Source organism: Odontomachus brunneus, unplaced genomic scaffold (assembly GCF_010583005.1).
Source record: "Odontomachus brunneus isolate Ranch 3 - 2012 unplaced genomic scaffold, Obru_v1 Obru_scaffold_107, whole genome shotgun sequence".
Taxonomy (NCBI): domain Eukaryota; kingdom Metazoa; phylum Arthropoda; class Insecta; order Hymenoptera; family Formicidae; genus Odontomachus; species Odontomachus brunneus.
Genome location: NW_022639557.1, coordinates 464722 through 486772, shown reverse-complemented (window position 1 = coordinate 486772; position 22051 = coordinate 464722). Strand labels below are relative to the sequence as shown.

At 47.7% G+C, this 22051-nt stretch overlaps 3 protein-coding genes across 14 annotated transcripts in view; 1 reads left to right on the top strand and 2 right to left on the bottom strand.

The window, feature by feature from the left end:
- Positions 1-7847, top strand: part of LOC116849139 (knirps-related protein-like) — an 18907-nt gene extending 11060 nt beyond the window's left edge. For both annotated transcript variants that reach the window (XM_032826013.1, XM_032826014.1), the window contains exon 3: positions 886-7847. In XM_032826013.1, the coding sequence (XP_032681904.1) occupies positions 886-2178 (1293 nt within the window). In that variant the 3' untranslated portion in view covers positions 2179-7847. The remainder of the gene's footprint in view (positions 1-885) is intronic.
- Positions 6054-22051, bottom strand: LOC116849136 (BTB/POZ domain-containing protein 9). Of its 11 annotated transcripts, none has more exons than XM_032826000.1 (10): positions 20826-21980; positions 19039-19249; positions 13674-13794; positions 12452-12617; positions 10347-10540; positions 9899-10116; positions 9651-9827; positions 9308-9386; positions 9031-9206; positions 6054-8940 (listed from the first exon to the last, which is right to left on the bottom strand). In XM_032826000.1, the coding sequence occupies exons 2-10, from the start codon at positions 19242-19244 to the stop codon at positions 8739-8741; spliced, it is 1539 nt and encodes a 512-aa protein (XP_032681891.1). In that variant the 5' UTR covers positions 19245-19249; positions 20826-21980; the 3' UTR covers positions 6054-8738. The 11 variants fall into 11 exon arrangements, with proteins under 11 accessions (XP_032681891.1, XP_032681894.1, XP_032681893.1 ...); XM_032826003.1 differs by having other exon boundaries at positions 9947-10116; positions 20826-21978; XM_032826002.1 differs by having other exon boundaries at positions 9651-9833; positions 9947-10116; positions 10347-10537; positions 20826-21978.
- LOC116849141 (probable small nuclear ribonucleoprotein E) lies at positions 11106-12404 on the bottom strand. Its single transcript, XM_032826017.1, has one exon. It carries the CDS (start codon positions 11841-11843, stop codon positions 11559-11561), a length of 285 nt encoding a protein of 94 aa, XP_032681908.1. The 5' UTR covers positions 11844-12404; the 3' UTR covers positions 11106-11558.

Genomic DNA, 22051 nt, shown 5'->3' with positions numbered 1-22051 from the left:
CGACGGCGATAAATCACGATGATAAATCCGTTTGGATCCACTTAACGTCCCATTTGGCCGTCGGAATTCACTTCGCAACCAGAGAGAAAGAGAGAGAGAGAGAGAGAGACAAATGTGTCAATGAGTTATCTCGATTGAAAAAGGAAAGAGGCAAGGAATGACATGAAATAGTGATGTTTCCACGCGTTTGTTCAACGCGGCAAAGGTGAGAAGGCAAGAAAAATGCGGACGAACGCACGATCGCACGGGGGAGCCGTTGCTCCGCGTCCCCCGAGCACGAAAGCAACGAGAGCGCAGTGTCGGAATCACGTGGAATTGCACCATTTGGGCAATTAGCACGAGAACAGCGAGCCGCACGCGCCTTCAACCGCGCGAACCCCGCCATACCTCGCGCTCGCGCGCCATGAATGAGACAACGAGAGCGTACGGTTGCAGGCTAACGACTCGGCGTTGCGCTCGTTACAAGTGTTACAATGCCGTTGCAGTGTCGCGTCGCCGGTTTCCAAGCCGCCCACCGACCCACCGTCTTGGTGCCCGCGCGAAATTAATCTGCGCGGATTAACGACTCGCGCCGAGTCGACAATGGATCCGTTAATCAATGGATAGATCAATCGCGCTCAGCGGAAACGTCGCGAACAATGTGCAATAATATCCAAACAGAGCTGTCAACGTGTTCAAACGTGATAAAACTACGCGACAAAGCGATCACCGAGTCTCCATAGAGTCGGATTGCCGTAAAGAAACTCGTTCACACGTTTCTCCCCCGCCCCTCCGTCGCGGATCCGTACTCTTGAACAACCTCGATATTAATGTTTAATTCGCGCGAACGACGCGTCTCGCATATCACGCATTGGTGCTAATTGACCCGCACGTTTCATGTTGCAGTCCTTTTTTGGGAGATCCTACAACAACCTGAACAGCATCGCCGAGTGCAAGAACGGTGGCGAGTGTGTCATCAACAAGAAGAACCGCACCACGTGCAAGGCCTGTCGTCTGCGAAAATGTCTCTTCGTCGGGATGTCCAAGTCGGGCTCGCGATACGGCCGCAGGTCCAATTGGTTCAAGATACACTGCCTGCTGCAGGAGCAACAACAGCAGCACCAGCAACAGCTGCAGCAGCACCAGCAGCAGCAACAGCAGCAGCATCACTACCAAGCGGGTATCTCTGGTCAGCAGTTGCAACTGCCGCAACAACAGCAGCAACAACGCAAGCCGACGAGTCCGCCGATCGCAGTCCACGGCGGCCAGCGCAAAGATGAGGTTCATCTACTCAGCATGGACGACTACAAGAACTCGAGCTCGCCCAGCATTAGCTCGCCTGAGTCCCTCAACAGCGACAACTCGGTCGACGTGTCCGAGAGGCGAGCTGCCTACGCCGGCCACCCGGGCTTCCGGCCGCTGCATCCGCATATGCAGCACTCGATGGCCGACCTGTCCGTCCTGAGCAAAGAGATGATGAACTTGCCGCTGAGCTTCCATCTCGGTGGCATGTCTCTGTTGCCGCCCACTTTCTTACCGCCACCTGGTCTCACCATGTTCCCGCCTTATCATCTTTACGCGACGTCACCCGCCGCACCCCATCCCCTGGTGGCGCATCAGGCGTCCAACATACTGCGGCATTCACCGGCGATCAACGATGAGCACAGCGAGCACCGTGGCTCAGCGAGCTCCGCGGTGGCGTCCGCGACGATGACGTCCGCGGCGACGACGACGACGACGACGATGACGGCGGCGGCTGTAACGGGCGTCGCGACGGCCGCTGTCGACGACAAGGAGGATTGCGAGAGCAACGTGAACAACAACAACGACCAGTCGGCGCACAATCACAACGTGCGCGCGGTCAGGGACAACGCGTCGCCCGCCACGGACCACGAGGAGCACTACACGAAGCGATTCTATCTGGACAGGGTGCTCGAAAGTCAGCGAGCGTCCTCTGAGAGATCGCCCACGCCGGTGAACCCGCGGTCCTGCGACACCGTCTCTCCCGGTTGCAACTCCGAGCAGGAGGCCGATTATTCGCTGCAGCAGGAGCAGCCGATGGACTTGTCCATGAAGGGCACCTCCACCACCACCACCTGCGCGAGTGACCACTCTGAGGATCAGGAGAGCGCAAGCGACGAGGATGACTCCCCTGAGAAGAGACGGAGACTCCCGATAGACTTGACGACCAAATCCTAAGAGTTGCGCGCGGCTGGCGCGAGAACGCGGAGTTCGATGCATGTTTTTTGTTGTTGCACTGTATCTTGTTTTACCGTATCAAGTTTGTGATATTCACGGGCGCGTATCTGTAGTCGCGTCGCTGCAACTCGGATCTCACGCGAGATATATCCGAGAGAGATAACCGGACTCAGAGTGTACTCGTGGTCGCGTCCCACCGAAGAACTCGAGTCAAAAGCCAGATCTGAGATATAGTCGTTACTTGTTACTCACATGAGACAATCAGATCTGAACTTTTCAATAGAAACATAAGACATCACACTTGCAAAAATTCATATCCGCCTCTGAATTCAAATCTGAGTATCTCACCTGAGGTATACGTTTACCTGAGGTAATGACTATTGATACAGGCCTGAGTGTCTCACGCGTGAGACGAATTTCGCGCAGCGACTACAGACACGGGCCTTAGACGCGAATTAGAGAGTAGACATGTTTCTTGTATATCGTATAAATATTTAGATAATAGAGCCTTCTCTGACGAGTCGCGAGGCGTAGACACGCGCGAGTGTGCGAGTGTGCTCGCGTTTCGGCGCGACTTTCGGGGGAACTGTCGCGGGACGCTGTTTACAACTGGAATCGCGCGGATATCCAAGCCGATCTTTCCGCGGATGCGGCAGGTGTCCTCGAGTCTTCAGTGAATCTCCCGCGCGACCATCGTTCGTTGTGGCCACGCAACGACGTGAACACGACGACATCGGTCCTCTCCGATCGTGACCTACGCGTCTTGGAGCGTACATTAGAAGCTTTCCGCAGTGTCCAACATCGCCGGAGCCGGAGGACTTCTCACGCTCCTGCTGTCCTATCTCCCGCAATCGCCTCGCGCAAGCGCCCGGATGACTTTGGTAACACATGCGCGAGAATAAATAGGTATCTAAAGCCTTTAGATATGTATCTATCCTTGAACGCATCCTTTGAGCAATGCGGTAATAACATTGCTTGGGTTAGCCGGCGCGCATTATACAGGATCCAAGGTTGAAACGCGCTCCGATTGGATTCGACTGTCCCCCCTTGCTCGTGAGATTCCCGACTCTCGTTCCGAAGACAATCCGGATTGTTCGTAATAACGCGATCGACTGACGAGATGCGGAATCGCTCGGACACCTCCACCCGCGAATAGTTCCGTAACAGTTCCTCCCTTCGCTCCCCGCCTCCCTTCGAGTCGAATATGGACGTTGACTGTTTGCTGATCATTTCCGGTCATACCTTGTTACCTTTATCGTGTTTTAACCTGACGTTAATTTAAACAATACCGTACGATCTTAGGAGAGTTTTTGTAATACTTAACAGTTGACCGAGATAACTTCACGACATAACACGGAAATGATCGGGGAACTCTCGACAAATTTCCGAAAGAGGATAGTTGTCAGTCACGGCGAATTATCCGATCGAATACGCGAGGACGTTCGAAGTAATTCAAAGACGATTGAATTGGTTGGACGTATCGATCAATCTCGACTCGAATTCGATTTGCATAATCGGGCTCCTGATTCGACTCGATCGACCCGCCCGCGTCAGTAGCATTGTTAGAAATTATTTTATTTAAACGCACACCGACGAGACGACAATTATCTATACATCCCGACATGCACGTCAAATTCACGACAGAGAGACTCATCCGAGTCGATCGGATACGACTACGACGCGAAAATTAAAAATGTTGCTCGCGTGTGAATAAGATGTAGCAATATCTTGACATCAGTTGCAATGTCCGCGTGCTTCGACGCAACGAAAAGCACGAAAGTAATCAGCGAGTATAAAGCGTGACTGGATCTCACAATGCGAGTATGCGTGTTTGTGCATGTTATCGCGAGGGAGAAGAATGTGTGTCATGCGATTGCTCGCGACACGAACACGATGCTTTCAGATCTTGAGAAAAATCATAGATATCGACGGCGCCCGTGTAAAATCGTTACCAAACTTTCCAGAAAAATCGTTATATAATCTTCATTATTGATATAATCTTCATTTTTCTCATGGATACTTTTCTAAGAGAAACAAAAAAACTAATATATTACCTTATTAATATGTATATATCGATATTATCCTTTCATTAATATGTTAATATATCGAATAAATGTAAAATTATGTTAGAAATGTAAAATTATATTAGAGATCACGTAACGTGACGCGGAGTCACGTGTCTTTTGGACAGGCTCACTAAGAGAACGGCATTGCAAAATGATGAATCGTCGAGTAATGATGAAGCTGAAAATGCCCGGAGACGCCTGTAGTCACCACACTGAGACGAAATATCAGAAAATTCACTTGGCGTATAAAGTTTACTTGTGCGTCTCTTGAGACAGATCTTATGCCCCAAAAGTGTATTTTCAAGTATCTTCTTCTCAGTGCGCCTACTCTTCAACGGGCGCCGTCGATACAGTTCCGCGTATACCGCTTTGTGCTTCGCCGACAAGAATTCCTGAAATTCCCAAACAACGAAAATCCCTTTTGCACAGAAAGTTCCAGCCACCGCGGGTGGCTTGGGGCAGATTAAGAAATTGTTTAGAAGATTAAGAAGAGAGAGCGACAGCGCTCTCGCACAATCCCCGTGAGAAGAGAGCGACTTCCTCTACCTGACAAAGAGCTCCGTGTTCTCAGTCGCGAATTAATCGGCTGGTGCTAATAAGACCGAGCCGGGCGGCAATCTGCGCCGGGACACACGTGGCCGCGCCGCGTGAACGGCGGAGTTTCGCGCGCGGCAGCCCTTAATCAGCTCCTCGCGCTTACGACCAGCGCGTCGAACCCCCGTGACCTCTTCCTGCGCGCGGACGTTTGCTCCCTTCGGATGATCCGCACACACATACGCACGCTCGCTCGCTCGCACCTTTGGCCGCGAACGTTTAAGTGCGAGCACGCGCGCGGATCGCGCGGGGAGGAGAAGGAAAACCCGCGACGGCCGACGTCTCAATTCCGAGGCGAGCGAGCGAGCCGTCGATCGATGCTCGCTTGCGCAACGGCCAATCGACTTTAACGAGATTCCGCCGTTTTAATTAACGAGCGCTCGCTCGCGGTAATCACGCGAGGCGAAGCGCGCGCGTGAGACGAAGACGAACGACGAAGGACGCGAGCGTCGCCCGCCGACCATAAACACGTCGCAACGTCGAGCGTGCGTGCGTGCGTATATACTATACACGTGTTCGCACGCACGCCACGCACCGGCGCCGTGTACACGTGTACGTGTACACGACGTTGGTAGCCGCGCTTTATCTTGGCCAGGGCGCGACGGCTGCCGTTTCCGCCGGCTTTCCCCGCGTGTCTTTCCGCGATGCATCCTTGTCGGTGGAAAGGCAACGTTCACGAGAGAGAAGACGTCTCGGAAAAGCGTTCGCTGCGTTCAGACGGTAGAATGGACGATAAAATGTCCGAGGGACTTGTGTGATTTCGCGAAACAACGATGAATTCCTGATCTTTTATTTGTGAGAAATTGCTTCTGCAATCGTTAAATTCGTGTTACGTTGTCTTCCAAATTGACCTCGGCTTCTGCGAGAGACGATCGAAGGTTGGCTTGATAAAAGCATGATTTCTAATCGCCACTCAGATACTTCACTTTCTTTCTGATTTCCTTTAATCTAGGATTGAGCAGGCTCTCTTTTAATGTATGTGCAATTGTAAAGTAAATTCAAGTTAGTAAGATAAAATATTAATGTCTGAACATGTATTTTACTCTGAGCCTTGGTTTGGTCTTTAAATACGAGTATTTAACATCTTAACAGAGAGAACATTTTAGAGAGAAAGAAAGTATGTATACACATATCTCGAATATATACATATATTCTATATTAATAATTTAATTATTCGTATTTAAGGATCAAGGATAAAAATAAGGATTAGATGCGTATCCAAACATTGGCGTTTTTACTTTAGAACCCAAGTAACGCAATTACAGCGGCTCTTATTTGTTTGAATTTATGTCACGATTCGTCAAAGTTTGCTTGCTGCAAGTTCGTACGTAATCACACTTCGTATGCTGATGTATGCGAGAGCATAAGCCGATGTTACAACGTAACCCTCGACTAGAGCTTAAATCTATCACGTACCTTCCCGCACGATTCGCGAGGACCGCTGGAGAAATCACCTGTCGCGAATGAATCCGCGCGAGGATTCTCAACACGAGCATCGAGAATTTCGGGGGAAGCGTTCTTCCCGGCCCGGGTGGGTTCTCACAGGTGCCACGGGCGATACTTTGCCCGTCGTTTTGTTCACCGGCGGACACAGCTTCGCTTTTAAGACGAAGTCGCGACGCAATTTGTAGACCCGCTCGCGACCGGTAGTGCCTTTCTGGAATTTAAGAGTAGCTCGTATCGGCGAGTCCGACGATCGACGAGATTTTCATCGCGCCGCAGGTAAAGAGGAGAAGCTCGGATACGGTTGTAAGCGCGCCTCGACAAACTACCCGAATCGTGGACGCCATTATCATAAAATAAATAGACCTTATGTAAAAAGAAGCAAAATATCGACTCGCGATGGTAGCATAAGGCGATACTCACAGTCCGATCTTACATACTTAAGTAGTCGTAAATCCATCCTGAAGCGATACTGACATAACGCAACGACGTAAGTTGTGTTATTTTCTTACTTGACTGCGCAAAAGTACAAGTACTTTTACAGAGTGAAGGTACAAAGGTCAATGCATTGAAGAGCACCCCATGCTATGTCAGAACCAAAAGAATTTTGTTTCATTTACAAAATTTCTTTTTGTTTTCGATATAACATGGAGCAGCCCTCGACGCATTGACATTTGTACTTTCACTCTGCGAAAATACTTTCAATTCTATGCAACCAAATAGGAGATGCAATGCAAACTAAGTAGAAGAACAACGAAACTGTATTGTGTTTGTATCCAGCGTCGCCTTAGGATGACATATGTAACCAATGAAGCGAGCCCTTCATCAGCAGCATCTAGAGGTGAACATAAGAGGATCTTAATTATAAGATCAGACTACGAATACCGCCCCACAATTACCGTGGATCTCGAAATTATGTCTCGTTATAAACAGAGCTCTCCCGCGCAATCAGAAGCGACTCGTCGTCGTCGCCGTCTCGCGCACGTTTCCAGACAAATACTCGAAAATCTTGCGATCGAACGCAATCATAAGTTATAAGTCTCTGAGATTCGTGTACATAAAGTCTGTATATACCGAGTAGACATATAGAATCGTTTCCTCCCCGGATGTCTGTCTCATATAGCGACAGCCTCGACTACGTTCTCGTAGACGTACGTAAACTGCGAGATGAGAACTTGAACGAATAATGAGCGAGCAGTTGATTGTCGAACATACCGTTGACATCGCGTCTCTCTCACCGTTAAGCGCACACCTTCCCTGTAGATCGAACGTAGTCAATAATGGCCAGTATTGTGTATCAACGATTGTAATAAATCATCTCGAACATGTGCAATTCTAAGTTCACTGTATTCAATCGCCGCGCGCGCGCTCATCATTTCAATTGGAGCGCGTGTGCCCGCGAAGCGTGTAGAAACGCGTCTCCGCATGTTGCGGCTAGATAACGATAAGATAGGACTAGCATTGTAAATAAACGATCGGCATGTGGTTTGTGGGAACGGGACCGGGGCCAGTAAGAGTACTCACTTGTACGCTGATATTAGACAATAATAAAAGTCCATCCTTTTACGACTTTGTGAGATTGCACGCACAGTATGAGATCCGTCTGAACGGCGCTTCATCATCCATCTCCTCTCCCTCCACCATCCCCTCCGATTTACGCGGCCTCTTTTCCCGCGCGACACGAGAAGTATGCGCAGGTAACATGCGCGGATCGGCTAAATTAACGAACGTGACTAAACGATGGCGATGGCGAAGTTTAAACGCGGTAACGTCGGATGACGGACGGCCGCGTTTACTCGTAATGCCCCGATATGAATATTCAACGTGCGTATGCGAGGTGTACGCCGACAGTCTCGCGCGCATACACACGTCCGCGTCAGAGGCGGCGAGCTCACGTACACGCGCGCTTTTCGCAATGCTCTGTTTGGCGAACATACACAAGTCGTATTGCGCGTATTGCGTACAGTTCCGCGACTCGGCGCGGAACGTTTGCGCTCGCTTTCGTCGACTATCAAAGTCTGTCGAAGCTGAGGTAACGTCGCGCAAATAACGAACAGGACTGGTTGCTGTTTGATGTTTATCCGAGAGATTGTTACAGGAAACTGAGAGAGAAAGAGAGAAGGAGATAATTTTCCAACGACATAAAGATGAGAGAGAGAGAGAGAGAGAAAGATAACATGTGTGTAGAGAGTATTGTTACTTACTTACTTACAATAAAACACTAGAGTCAACGTGATCCTTCGTGCAGTCTTTTAATCGAGTCGTTGCCTCGAGATATGAATACAGAGGTATGTACCTTTCGTGATAAACCAACTGTCATCGCTTCACGGCGCTCGAAATACGAGTCTCGAGGTGAACTCGAGGGACTTTACAGGTAATCACGTCGCGGATATGTGCTGAATGTATGAGGAAAATGATGAATATTTACAGGCGCGCAATCTACCGCCGGCGATCGGCTCAGTGATTGGACTTGGGTACCGGATGGTTCGTCGTGAAGACCTCGTAGTCGACCACGGAGAAGTGATAGTCACCCATCAACACGGTGTTGGACGCGTGATCGCCCTCGTAACTGTGAGGCAGATTGCTGTAGCTCTCCTTGTTGACGTTGCAATTGCTCGATATCAGCAAGTCAGCGCCCGCGCCGAAAATCGGTCCTATACTGCAATACAGGTGACACGTTAGAGACATAGAGAAAACACGATGCTGTAAGAATCGAATCTTTTTGTGTCTGTAAGAATCGCGTGTTTACTCAGGATGGTGGCAGGTCGCGAACGACTTCTTCACGATGTCGAACTTGGTCGGCGGCACGTCCTCGTTGTTCGCCAACGTAAACAGGAAAGCCTTCTCCGAGGAGACGTAGTGCGCCTTCGCCGGTTTGCTCCACGGACTGTCGCTAAAACCGCCGCATATCTCGCCGCGCATCCCCTGAAAGCAGCGGCAGAACATACTTCTGGAATTTTGTGCTCCGTTGTCGTTACACCGAATCACACTCGATATGTCGATATCGAAAAATTCTGTACACCTACCAGCACTATCACGTACGTCGGGCTGATGTTGTCACAGTGGCGGTGGAACGACGCCGCCGAGTATCCGTGACTGGACGCCCTAAAAACGACGGATTGGCGAATCGTGATTGTACTCAATATTGCTGTCCTATTCTACACAGCGACGCGAGATATGATCGAATTTGCTTCAATTGCCTCAAACGTCCTTTTGTATAAGCGCACGAGAGCGTGATTTGGGTTCCGTGCATATTAGACATGTCCTCATCGAGTACAGTAAAATTATCTGATTAACGTTTAAGATATCGTTTTGTAGCAATTTTGACAAGTTTATAGCTGCACCAGACTTTTTCACGTCAAGACCCACCGATAGATGAGCCGCCAGCTCTGCTTGGCCACGCCGTACCACTGATTCAACAGCCGCTGAGAGCCCATCTTGTCCCTGGAGAGGATCTGCGAGCCCGGGAAGAGAAACGGGCTGACTCGCGGCTGCAGTCGCTTGTCCGTGCAGATCTCCGCGAACTTGTTCGGCAGGGCGGCGTACCTATACCTAAAGCAATCGTCGAGATCGAAGGGTACCCGCGAAACGGTGAGTGCCGTCCCGTTAGATCGTACCTTAGAAATTCTGAGTCGCCCGATCGATCAGCATTGAAAAATTCGTACCTCTCCAAGGACAACTCGATCGGCACTGCGCCGGTCGGCTCTACCTCCTCCGCGAACACCTGACTGTCGATCAGCAACAGCCGTACGTGATGTATCACACCGGACAGATGTTGGCATACCCGCACGCGCTCCTCCTCGGTCCAGTGTTGCGTGGGCTGCGTTACACCTGCCTGGGAGCGGACGATTAATCGCCGGTATTATGCTTGTACGTAACTCACCATTACACGCTGCTGGAATGCTTGAAATATAACTCTGTCGGACGGGGATGTGCGGACCAAGCAGAGACGGTTAAAAGTGCAAAGCGTCACTTCCGTGGATCTTTCTCTCGCGGGAAACAGCTCGGAGATACGGAAACATGCTCGGAGAAACGGAACAGGACTTCCGCGATGTGAGCACGAACCTGATACTTGGCCCAATTGAGAACCGCGCGCCACACGTCCTCCTCCTCCAGAGCGAGGTAATCCGAGGATATCAGTTTAACCAGGGCGTCCTTCGGCAGAGTGCAGAACGCCGTTGTTTTTACCGTGTCCAAGGCGTTCTCACCGATAAAAGCGAAGCACCGCTCGATGAAAGATGAGCACGCGACTTTCCCTGCTGGAGCACACAAATCGACTCGATAGATGCAAGAGTGAAGAGTAGCTAGAAATCTATATAAAGCCGTTCTCGTTAACATTATTGGAAATTAGTGGGTCCGATCAATCGTCTCTGAATCCTTTGAAAACACAGTTACTGAAAGATCAAGTTCAGCTGTGATTGAGCTTGACAAACGCTCACAGAGCTCGCTTGTGCAAAGCTATACTTGCAATAATGTGGACGCCAAATTATTCACACGGCCGTGGTGAATTTCCGATTAATCTCCATTGCTTAGTCAAAGTATCCTGAAAAGAGAAGAAAATAGGCCCGGAGGTAACCTAGAATGTTATGAGCGCGTAGATCGTGCATAATTTGAAGTGCAGCAACAAGCAATTGATAAGATTTCAAATTTGGAACGTGATGCGTAGCAGTGCATTTGCACTGAGAAAAATCAGTTTTCACGCCAATGTGTGTGTGCTTCTTTAAAGCAGTTCCTCCTTCTCCCATTTGATCATAAAGATCCAAGAGCGATCTTCAGTCGTTGACAAGGCATTCTCTTCTCGGTGTAAAAGAAAATAAGCAAAGGTTAAAGTATGAAATTATTTAATAATTGCTATATACATCTTATTTATGTTCTATAGCTTCACAGTTACACATTTAGAATGGATGTTCACAGGATCTATTTCATAATGCAAATCAAAATAAGCAAACAAATGATTCCCTAATCTCTGATTCCCCTAATTTCTGATTCCCTAATCAACCAATCACAATGCATATATTTGTTAATTTAGTACGGTAATATATTACAATGCATATATGGTTGTTAGATGGTCACATGTCGCGCATTCATCAGAAATAAACTAAAACTAGGACAAATATATCTCATTCATCAGTCACGCAATACATCCTCTCCAAATCCGAGAACAGCACAGAACATCCGAATTGCCTCCCTGAGTGATCCAAATTTTCTTATTGCTCCAAAAAAAAGGAGATCCGAGTGGGTTGAGGTTAGTTGAGGTTGAGGTTAACACCTCCGCGATTAATTCGCTCCGGGATTCGTGTTCTGTATCAGCGTGATGTTGTCGCCCTTCAGCATGATCCGTCCGAGCGGCTTCCTGACCTTCGTCTTCTGATAGTACTCCTCGGCGTCGTCTAGCACCAGGTTCATGTACTCGTCGAAGCCGACGATGTGACCCTCGATCCGCAGATTAATGTTTTCAAAAAGCCACACTTGAACGCGCGACCGGTTCTGTAGGTACCGGAAGATGAGGTTGATGGGTTGAACCATCACCTTTTGGACTTTCTGCGGACCCTTGTACGACATTTTCGTATCGGCACTTGGAGAATCGGTCTTGACAACAATTAGTGGCAAGCGGCGTGGCTTCGTGTAACGTTAGACGCCAACAAATATGGCGTCCATCAATGATGCCAACGTTAATCGACATCTCATAGTGGATTTCATAGGGGAAAACACGTTTTCAAGATTCACTAAGAATGGGCTGGTTTGCATGAACACTTCCTATAAAAGATACGCGACATCTCTCGCGAGAACGTACGAATAAGATGTTTCGTTCGTTTTGATATCTGTTAAATATAATATTCCTAAATCGTGAATATTTTATATGGAAAAAAAATAGAAATTCGATATCCTGATAGAGACATGAACTGAATAGTTACACAGATTGGCTGCATTGCATATCAAAGTTGCCGTAACGTGCTGCCGAGAACGTACAAATGATAAACTTCGAAGTCGATAAAAGCGTACCCTACTTTTGTGATCGTGAGTAAAACTGTTTTCACGGATTTTCTCCACGAACATCGTAAAGATGGCTGAATTAAGAGAGAAAATCAATCAAAATACCCAATTGACGATGTGTACATAATCTTTCTTCACGCGACACTTGAGTTAAAGTCGGAAATTAGCTAACTTACCCGGAACGCGATCCTGTGCCTCTAAAGCGGCAGTTAAAAGTGCACACGCGTTGCCAGGGCTTAGAGTGGCAGACACGTGCTCCTCGCAACTTCGCCAGAGCTCGTCGAGACCGAGTTCTTGCGCCAATCCCAACATCTCGAATATCGCGCTGTCTTGCAGCATTATCTGTCATCAGTCAAGGGAGAATTTATGTCTATGCAATTGGTGTTGATCATACAATTTAATCGCATATATGCATTGTAATTGATATTGAATAACAGATTGTGCATGCTCTCTGTGCAAAGCTTTGTCATTTAAGATACAATATAACGACATGTGTGTGTATGTGGGAGAGGTAAAGATACAGGAAGGCGAAGCCTTTTAATCAACGAGAAATTCGATTTCTTGCTTCTTTATTTCACACGTATGTACGAGAGGGTAGAAAAGATTCATCTTCCAAATGTCAGTCGTGAAGAAAGTGTTCTTCTCATTTACTCACGGCGACCATTCATCGTCCGAGCACTGTTGGAAATTTAATACCTACAGAAAAGCGTATTACTACTACAACGATATGAAAAGGGAGAAATGCAATCTTCAAATATTTATGGATTTATAATTTAGATTTTTTTTAAGTATTTTAAATATTTTACGTATTTTTTAAGTATCTTACAATACTCGTCACATTTATGATACAAAATACAAACAAATATTTAATATTATATCCAAAAAATAAAATAGAAAATATATAAAATATATATATATATATATATATATATATATATATATATATATATATATATATATATTTATATATAAAATAAAATATCTGTCTGTCTATATGTGTTACCTATATATTTCTAAACTTTTTAGCCGATTTGAACTAAATTTTGCACAATTACTCTCTAAGACCCTACGGAAAATATAGACTACATGAAATCTAGACATCTCACCCCCTCCCCCTGATTTGGTCTAATTTGACAACCCGGACAACGCTGGGTAATATTAACTAGTCAATTAGTTAAGTATAAAAAATAAATTAATATCACGTACATACACATAAATTAAAGAGAAGAGAGAAATCAGTTTTCTCGTGCGTTAAAGTCCATCGTTTTTTTAACACTCGAGAATGACATTCGAAGAAGATCGAGGCGAACATTGAAAGCGCGAAAGTGTGCCGTAATCACAAACCTTCTCACCGACGATTGCTGACTAGAGATATTAAATAGCACAACTGACACCCACCTTGCCGGTATAGATGTAGTGAATAAACTGGCGAAACGTATCTGGATGTGCGTGCGACATTCGCACTGGCGTCGGATTTCCGGCCGTGCCGATCCTTTTCGGCACCGTGAAGTTTTTGCACCTGCAACATGATGACATTCCGAAACAAACGCGTCTTTACGTGCTGTCGCGCGAACTATAACGATCGTCCACGAGCCGAGACTTGCTCAATTCGTTACTACCTCAACACGCTCTTTTCCTCTTTCTCTTTCTTTCTCCCTTATTCTCTCGGGGACAAACAAGTATCTTCGCGTCATCGTTGTTTACGCTATTACTTTTTCGCGGTGCTTCTCGTTACGAAAGAGCTTAATTGACTTCGTCACGAGGCAGCAGGGACACACGAAACTCAGCTACGAGCGGCTGGGGCGCGCTTTTCCCACCCTTTAGAAATTAATGACAACCTTCAGGAGCACCCTCCTTACCCTTCCGCGCTATACTATGCTATGCTAGTCGCAAGATAGCGAGAACGAGAATGCGCGGATCGAGAGGGACCCCTCGTGACCCATTAAGGACCGTTCGATCCCTGAACCCTTCGAATTGCGCGAGATATTATCTCGTTGAGCAATAAACACGAAGGTATGCATATATACTGAGACTAATCCGCGGCGCAAACTTTTCATTTTAATTGGTATAAATATACACGACGTAATTCTCGGGGCAACTTCAGGCGAAGATTTGCGTTGTTATACAAGTTGTATAATCTCGTTATGAACGTTGTAATATCTCGGTATGAATAATTTGGTACACGCGCGATGTCGGCAAATACCAGGAGTATCTATTTCGCTATTACCTCGGAGCTCGCAGTTGATTCAATTCCGAATATCGACATTGAATCTGCTCGAGACAATTAGGGAATCGCACCGAATCAATAGAGCCCAGCTGAACAAGTCCCCTCGCGATCGGGGAACCGCATGTAAGAGTAAACAGCTAAAATATGAATATGTTTACCGCAGATTAAGGCGGCCATTAGAAGAAGTTTTAATATGAGATACTTTAAATATACCTCATACAGACTTAAACAATCTTGCGACTCAAGGAAGCAAGCTCCTAGCCTGTTTTCCTCCTATCCTTGCGAGCGATGCATAATTAAGTGAAAGGTCGAACAAACGCGCGTTGTACGCCGGAAAAATACGTCCCGAGTATTCAAGCGGCACCCCATTGACCTCCTGAATATATCGGAGGGAAATTGAATTTTTCGCGACGGAGTGTTTTCCCAATCACGAGAAAGGAAGAATAAGACGACGGCACAAGAGAGCCGGTGGTCGGCGGACGAACGCAAATTGATTCGTTTTTCAATTGACTCAGACAGGCTTCGTTTTTATTCCACGTAGTCTTAGCAATGTTAATTAGTTTCGCCAGACCGGTCGTGGAAAGAGAGAATAAAAAGGGTGGTCCATGATAATTCGTACTTCCAGTAACGACGGCCGGTAAGATAAATCCGTTAACAGCCCTTGGGTATTATTTTCCTTGTATTATTTAAGTTTATTATGCGTCCGTTATTCCGCGAGCACTTGTCGTTCTTTTATTGAAGATCGCCATTTCTCTCTCCACGGAGCCCGGAGAATTTGACTTGATTCCTTGATAAATTTATTATCGATTGTTCAATTCTCATACATACACACAGACACACTTGCTACACAGCACGTGTAGATATCAGTTCGATGTGATATTCATTAGAGAGACAGGCAAGAATGAGAAGTTGTTTATCGCAGATTGCCTCATGATCAAGTCAGTGTTCGGCATTAATCGATTTAAATCTTCTTCGATTAAAATAATCGGCGGATCAATAATCAAATTCAATCAATCGTATCATCATATCATACATGTAATCGCAAATAAATTTAATCAATTGATGAAATTCACTATTAATCAGCATACAAGAAAGAACATCAAAGTTTGATCAGCAATTAATTTCATGAATCGATGAGATTATTTGTGATTTTCTGTGCGACGATTTACTAACTTCGATTCGCCGATTATTTTAGCCAAACAAAATTTCAATCCACAAATGCTCAAGTTACAATCCAAGAAACTGCAGCTTTAATCGCATGATACGACGAGTATTTTCCACTTCTCTTATTTTAATATTGATTATAACATCTATTTCACAATCCACAATCTTTTCCAGAGAAGCGTGTGCGTAGAGAGCAACGTCGCGATAGATGCCCAGTATATCAGCTGGCGAGATTCGAGAGACGAAAGAAGGATTTAAGACGCCTAAGCGGCGCGAAATGTGCTGTGCGCGATCGCATAAAGTACATCGGCGCTTTCAATGGAATCAAAAAAAATTGTGTCAAAAGGCGCGCAGTCGGGGGCGGCTTTTGAAGTCACGACGTTACATCGTGAGAGACTAGAGGAAGCACGCGGGAATACGCGAAACGCTTAGATGCGAGAAAACCGATGAGCAAAGTGGATGAAAAGCGCGAAAATACGGCCAGGCGCTACGGCCTCGGTTAAGCCAAGCGTTTTCGATGTGGCAAAAGTTTCGACCTCTCTCTCGCTCGCTTTTTCTCTCTTTTGCTTTGAGAGGTCGAAACTCGGGAGTGTCGACGTGTGCGTGCGGAATCAACGGATGGTGAAACAATGTTTATCCGAGCAAACTGAAATTTTACCGCGCGATTTTACAACGGGAAATACCTGCTGAGGGATTACCGACAGAGATTAAAAAATAACTTCATCGCTTGATGAAAAAAAAATTGCACATGCGTTAATTTTAACTGCGAAGCTTTGCGGCTCGCGCAACATTTCAATCAATAATCAACTAGGAAGGACGTAGTTTACATGTGCATGAATCTACATATAATCCAGCAAAAAGTCGTCCAAAAACCTACCACGATAGCTGTACAATCAGTTACTTTTGCAAAAATTCGCAAACTTAGTAAAATAAAGACGCTCGTCTCAAAATTCATAATATATCATCAAGAAAGTCCCGCGTCGACAAGCTACTTCATTTATCCACCCTGGCTTTCGTCTATAAAACCTGCCACTGTCGTCTGACTCCCTCACCCTCTTCAGCGCAATTTACATCCCTGCTCTATTCTCCGTCAAAACACGTCGAGGTGTTAAGATTACCCAAGACCCACATCCCCGCGGGGGGTGACGCGCGTGCCCTCAGAAAATTTTATTTCCGCCTTTTCAGCCGCCACTCGGTCGCGGATGGGCGAGTCGTCGAGTGCGCGTCTCTTTATCACGATGTTCAATAGCGGAGAGCGTCGCAAAGAGCTTGAGCGTGGTAGCACGCATTGTCCATTCGTTTCGACCGCGGACATCTGTCATGGACACGCGTAACTTAATTTTGCGAGGTTCGCGTGGGCGGACGGTCCGAAGTGAGAGAAATAGATCGAAAGAGAAGAGGAGAAATATGGAAGAAAAGAGAAAAAATAGAAAGGGATAGAAAAGAGAGAGAAAGAGACAAAGAGAGAAGAGGAGTACCAGAAGGTGGAGATGACGGCGCGATGATAAAGGTCCCGCTTTCCGCGCCTGATATTAAAGGGTTTCGTGAAAATGTCATAATTGACTTTACAATTAGCGCCGTCTTGTCTCGCGATGCGCCAACCCTCGGACAAGTTCGCCCTCTTCCTGTTCCTCGTTCTCCTCCCACTCCTCCTAAATATCAATTGAGCGTCCTCCTCGTGGACGCGGGCGAAGCAGAACGCGTCGAGAGATGAGAGCGGCGCGGGACTCGAGAAAAAGAGTACTCCTCTCGTTGTCCAACTAATTAGAACAGCCGATCGATTCGCGTTTCGCTAACTATTTTCATAAGTCGTAACAGGCCTTTAATTAAAATTCATAGCTGGCACGAACTCTTGGCGCACCCCGCGTCGTTCGCGGAAGTTCAATAAGTCACTGCTTCCTTCGTCTTTCCGTGTTTCTGATAATATTCACCGGGAATGTCGCGAAAACGAGACAGGCTTCTTTTCATCCGCGGCTCGCGTGAGGAGGAACACCTCCTTCTTTCTTCTTTTTCCCAAACAAAAATCAAATCTAACATAAATGCTGCTCGTTAACTGCTGTTAATTAAGAATTCTGTTGGAAATCATTTCAAGACTCCCGATGATACTTCTTTGCACGAACTGTCCCACAATTTCTCTTATCTATGGAAATTTCAGCCAACTTGTCGCATAAAGAATTGCCTTTCTCATTAGATTTAGCACGCCACTTTCATTTGCTTTCATTTGCAACGCGCGTTCGCAGCAGAAAAAAAGGAACATTGCTTCCGATATCGAAAGTTGCGCGTCTCGAAAATGTCGATACGACTCGCCCCCATGGCGATTAATCGCACACTCTCCGCGGCATTCAAGCTCTCCGAGGAAATCGCGTTCGCGCAGGCTCGATCGACATAATAGCGAGCGTATACTGTATCGAAAATCATTATTGACAATTAATCCAATTCCAGCGGGTATCGCGCTTGTTCATTTGTCGAAGTAACCGAACTGTACGTTGCCCCTCGCGGCACGAATCCCTCACGGTATATAAATGGAAATACGCGAATAACCGCGCGATAGCAATGACGTTATTTTACAGGGAATTTTAGGCGAGCAGCTGCACACGGAAATAAAACTCGCTATAACTGATTTCCTGTTGTCTGAGGATTTGTTACGAAAAATTACCGCGGCTGCAGACACAAGAAAGATGCATTCCTACCCGAATGGATTTTTATAATTATCACAAGAGAAACTTTACGCTTTAACTACATTTACGGAGTAAATATATTCTATTGAAATAATTATTAAATTTGCATCGTACAACAATATACATTTTTGGTTGTATCGATGCAGCAGAAAATTTAGTTGAAGTTAAAACTTAGAAGTTGCGCTAAGATTTTCATGTTACATTTAACATGCCATATCGTTTTGAGCAAATTTTGATAATTTATTTTCTATTTCTCTCGTATTTCAATTTCGTTATTTCACGTGACAAATATGAGTGCAATCTGATCAGTCATAAGAGGGGCTCGATGTTGCCGAACTTCCTGATATAATACACTTAAAGTTTACGTGCATCAGTTTATCGGGGCAATCAGTAACGCAAACTGAAGTTTTCTTCATATACATACACACGCATACACCGGAATGCGTATCTCGACGTGATTCGCTCGCGTGAGACTTCGAATTGCGTCGTTATGTACACGTCACCTGCCGAAAAAAGGAAGAAGAAGCAACCTTGTATAAATCTTCCCGAATGAGTGTTGGCGAAGTTCCCCGTCTCGCCGATATTTCAGCCGCCATTCCGCGCAACTTTGCGGAAACATCGCGGGGATCTTGTTTCGCGGGCGGAATAAAGGCGAAATTAATGTTTACATAAATAATGGCTCGTTAAGACTGACCTGGCTTGAAGTATTAGTCTGTGGGCGTAAACCGGGGTCTCGTCGCGCCCTAGCAGAAACACGATATCAGCCGAGTCTTTATCCTCGGAGAGTCGCGCCAGATCCTCCAGCAGCCTCGGTACGCCCGACATCCCGACCAACCCCGCCTCGCCAGACATCCCAGCGACACCTGCCGCCGCCCCGACGGTAACGGCCCTAGTTACCATTATTCCTGTACGGACGATCGTTAATCAAAAGTGAATTAAGTAATATCGGCTCGAGTAATTAACGAAACGGGGCACTCCTCCTCCGCACGGCGCGATAAATAAACAGCGACGTGTCGCGAATCCCACCTCTGGTTTCTTGCAGTCACACAGCAGAGACGGGAACGAGTAATTACGATCTATCGATTAGGGATTAATTCGAGCGCACAGACCGTCGAGGGAGATAGAATAAATTTGCAGCGCGAGCCCCGGCTGGAAATACACGAAAAACGTATAATCGAGCGAGCCGTCCCGCGGAGAAAGAGAGACGTGGCATTTATCGCGCGCTTCTTATCGCACGTTCCCGTCGGGGCAAATCTCCTAACGCGGAACACCGCCGGCAATTTGCGATAATCCGAAATTAATAGGACCGCCGGGCGGCAAGAAGATGACAGCCACGCGGGCGCGGATGGCGTCCGGCCGGATTTTTTGCGCCCGCCTCCCACGTCACATCGCGACGCGTCGTGGTCGTGGAAATTCGCGGGCGTTTGGGAAAAAGCGACAAAACCGATTAAGGTACAATCGGCGCTAATTGCGCTATTAATATTTGATTTGCGCCGAGCCGCGTTCGCTCGCTCGGGCCGATCGCCGCGCACGAAGCCGAAGTAGGATTTCGTGTCGCTGCGGCGACGCCAATGACAACCGGGCCTCCTAATTCCCTTTTAATTAGTACGGGTTTTGTAGTTTTCGAACGCATCGGCCGTCGATTGTAGCGCGCGAAGCGAGAGCTCGCAATCAGCGGTCGTTTACCCGCCGCGAACATCCCGCGCGCGCATATCGTGTCGCGGGCGTCCTGGGCAGCGCGATTCGATTAAAACGTCATCGCCAGGGATGCACTAATGTCCGTCTCTGATGATTCCATAAAGTGCTAATTAGCGTTTAGATCGCCTCGCAGCGGCCACGGGATGGTAGCCGCGGCGAGGCGCGCGTGAAATTGATCATTACCGGCTTTTCGCCCGGGGCCGCTCTTATGTTTAATGTATGCGCTCGTCGTCGCGCTCTCCTCCTCCTCTTCCTCCTCCTACTCCTACTCCTCCTCCTCCTCTTCCTCCTGCGGGTGCTGATAAGTTTCGACAGTAACGATGCGCCAGACATCGTGATGAGTTTACTCGAGATTAAGTCCCCGTGTTTGCTCTCGCGCGCGACGGCGATGGCCCGTGTGGAACTCGGCGATTTCGGGCGCACAAATTTCCATCCAATTCGTAAGGGGTCGCGTAGCTTGGAGTAACTATGGATGACCACTCTCGTGAGTGGAAAATGCACGTGAGTCACCCGTGGTCATACGTGTTTCCCATGCACTTTAAATAGCCGAGATATCATCTGCACGCGAACAACATTCTCCGCCGACCGGTCTCGCCCAGCGAGATTCCCAATCGCAGATCGACAGATTATCACATTAACGTCACCACACCGTCACACGGCTTCGACGATTTTATCGGCTTCGCGTCCCCGATCTCCACCCCCGATCTGAGTCCAAGCCGGAACGTCCAAGCCGGGAAATCCAAGCGACGCTGATCGATGAACCGACGGTCGGACGACACTCACCTTCGCGCAGGGGTCAGCCAGGCAGCCTCTCGATTGAGCGAGCGCGCGTAAGAACAGCGTAGTGCAGCACACGTGGACGGCGACGATGGTTGCACGCAAGGCTTGCACTCGGACCACTTGTCCCACCGTCGCTCTTCTTCTTCTTCCCGCTCCCGCCGTCGTCGCGGCGTCGTCTCAGGACACCGTGGCCGACTTCTTTTCTACGTGGGTGCCGTTGACTACTCGCGCGCATATACGGTGACGTCGCGGCGACGACGGCGGCGACCAAAACGTACACGTCAAAAGCGGAAAACCTTCGGGAAAGCTTGTCCGGTGGCCCTCGAGTGCAGAACAGGTTTTACGAGCGCTGGACCAGGCCCTCGCTCGGTTATGCTGCTCCTCCGGCATTCTTAGAGGGGCCTGGTCTCTCGTTCTCGCTCTCTTTCTCTCCCCCTCTCGCTCATTTCTCCTTATGCCCACCGCCCGGCCTCTCGTTTCATCCTGCCTCACTCGCACCACTGTTGGGACCTATGTGGCTCTTTGTTTCTCCCGTTCTCGTCGTATCTTTGTCCTGCGGGGCCTCTGCTTCTTGCGAGATCGCTGCTCCTTGGGCCGTTGTTGCCAGATCGTCTTAGATCACACGATCAAAAATCGCTCATGGTGCCGCTGCGCTCCCGCGAGCTAGGTCTCTCCTACACCTTGAATTTCGCTATGGTGGCTTCGTAGGCTGCTGACTTCCACTTAGCCGCTATCAGCCAGTCCGAGAGATCGATGACACGCGGCTAAATCGAGATAGTCGATTTAGTGAGTCGATTTCCGCGAATTTTAGTATAGGCAACGATATAAGAGGCGACGATCTCTTAAAAATTACGGTCTCGATCCACTATCGTATTGCTTAAGACTAGGAAGTTTCAATTTGCGACACGTGCCTCGACAACAAGAAGAAACGCGAAATTCCGACGGGGTCCGATCGGCGATCCGAAGAGAAACGAAGGAGAATTCCGCGCGGCGTGTGCGAGTCGGCATGCTTCGTGACACATGAAGTACAGTTATGCGGAGCTGATACTATTTCGGAAATGGGCCTGCATACTCTGCGGTTTCGCGGTGAGACGGCGGATCCTGCATTATGCGGTTCCGTTGATTCTTCGCGAGCGAAGGAACGAAGAGGGTCTCGTTCGCTCTTACCGCCGCGGGCGTTCAACTTTCCGCCGTTTCGAGACTAAACGTTGAAAAAAGGAGGCAATGAG

What these genes read in the sequence shown, in the direction of transcription:
- LOC116849141 (XM_032826017.1), bottom strand. Translation starts at nt 11,843, where the DNA reads ATGTCGTACAAGGGTCCGCAGAAAGTCCAAAAGGTGATGGTTCAACCC.
- LOC116849136 (XM_032825997.1), bottom strand. Translation starts at nt 19,244, where the DNA reads ATGGTAACTAGGGCCGTTACCGTCGGGGCGGCGGCAGGTGTCGCTGGG. An exon ending in TCAATTGGGCCAAGTATCAG is followed by an intron (nt 10,117 to 10,346) that starts GTTCGTGCTCAC and finishes GTCCGCTCCCAG; the next exon opens with GCAGGTGTAACGCAGCCCAC. An exon ending in GGCGACTCAGAATTTCTAAG is followed by an intron (nt 9,834 to 9,898) that starts GTACGATCTAAC and finishes CGATTGCTTTAG; the next exon opens with GTATAGGTACGCCGCCCTGC.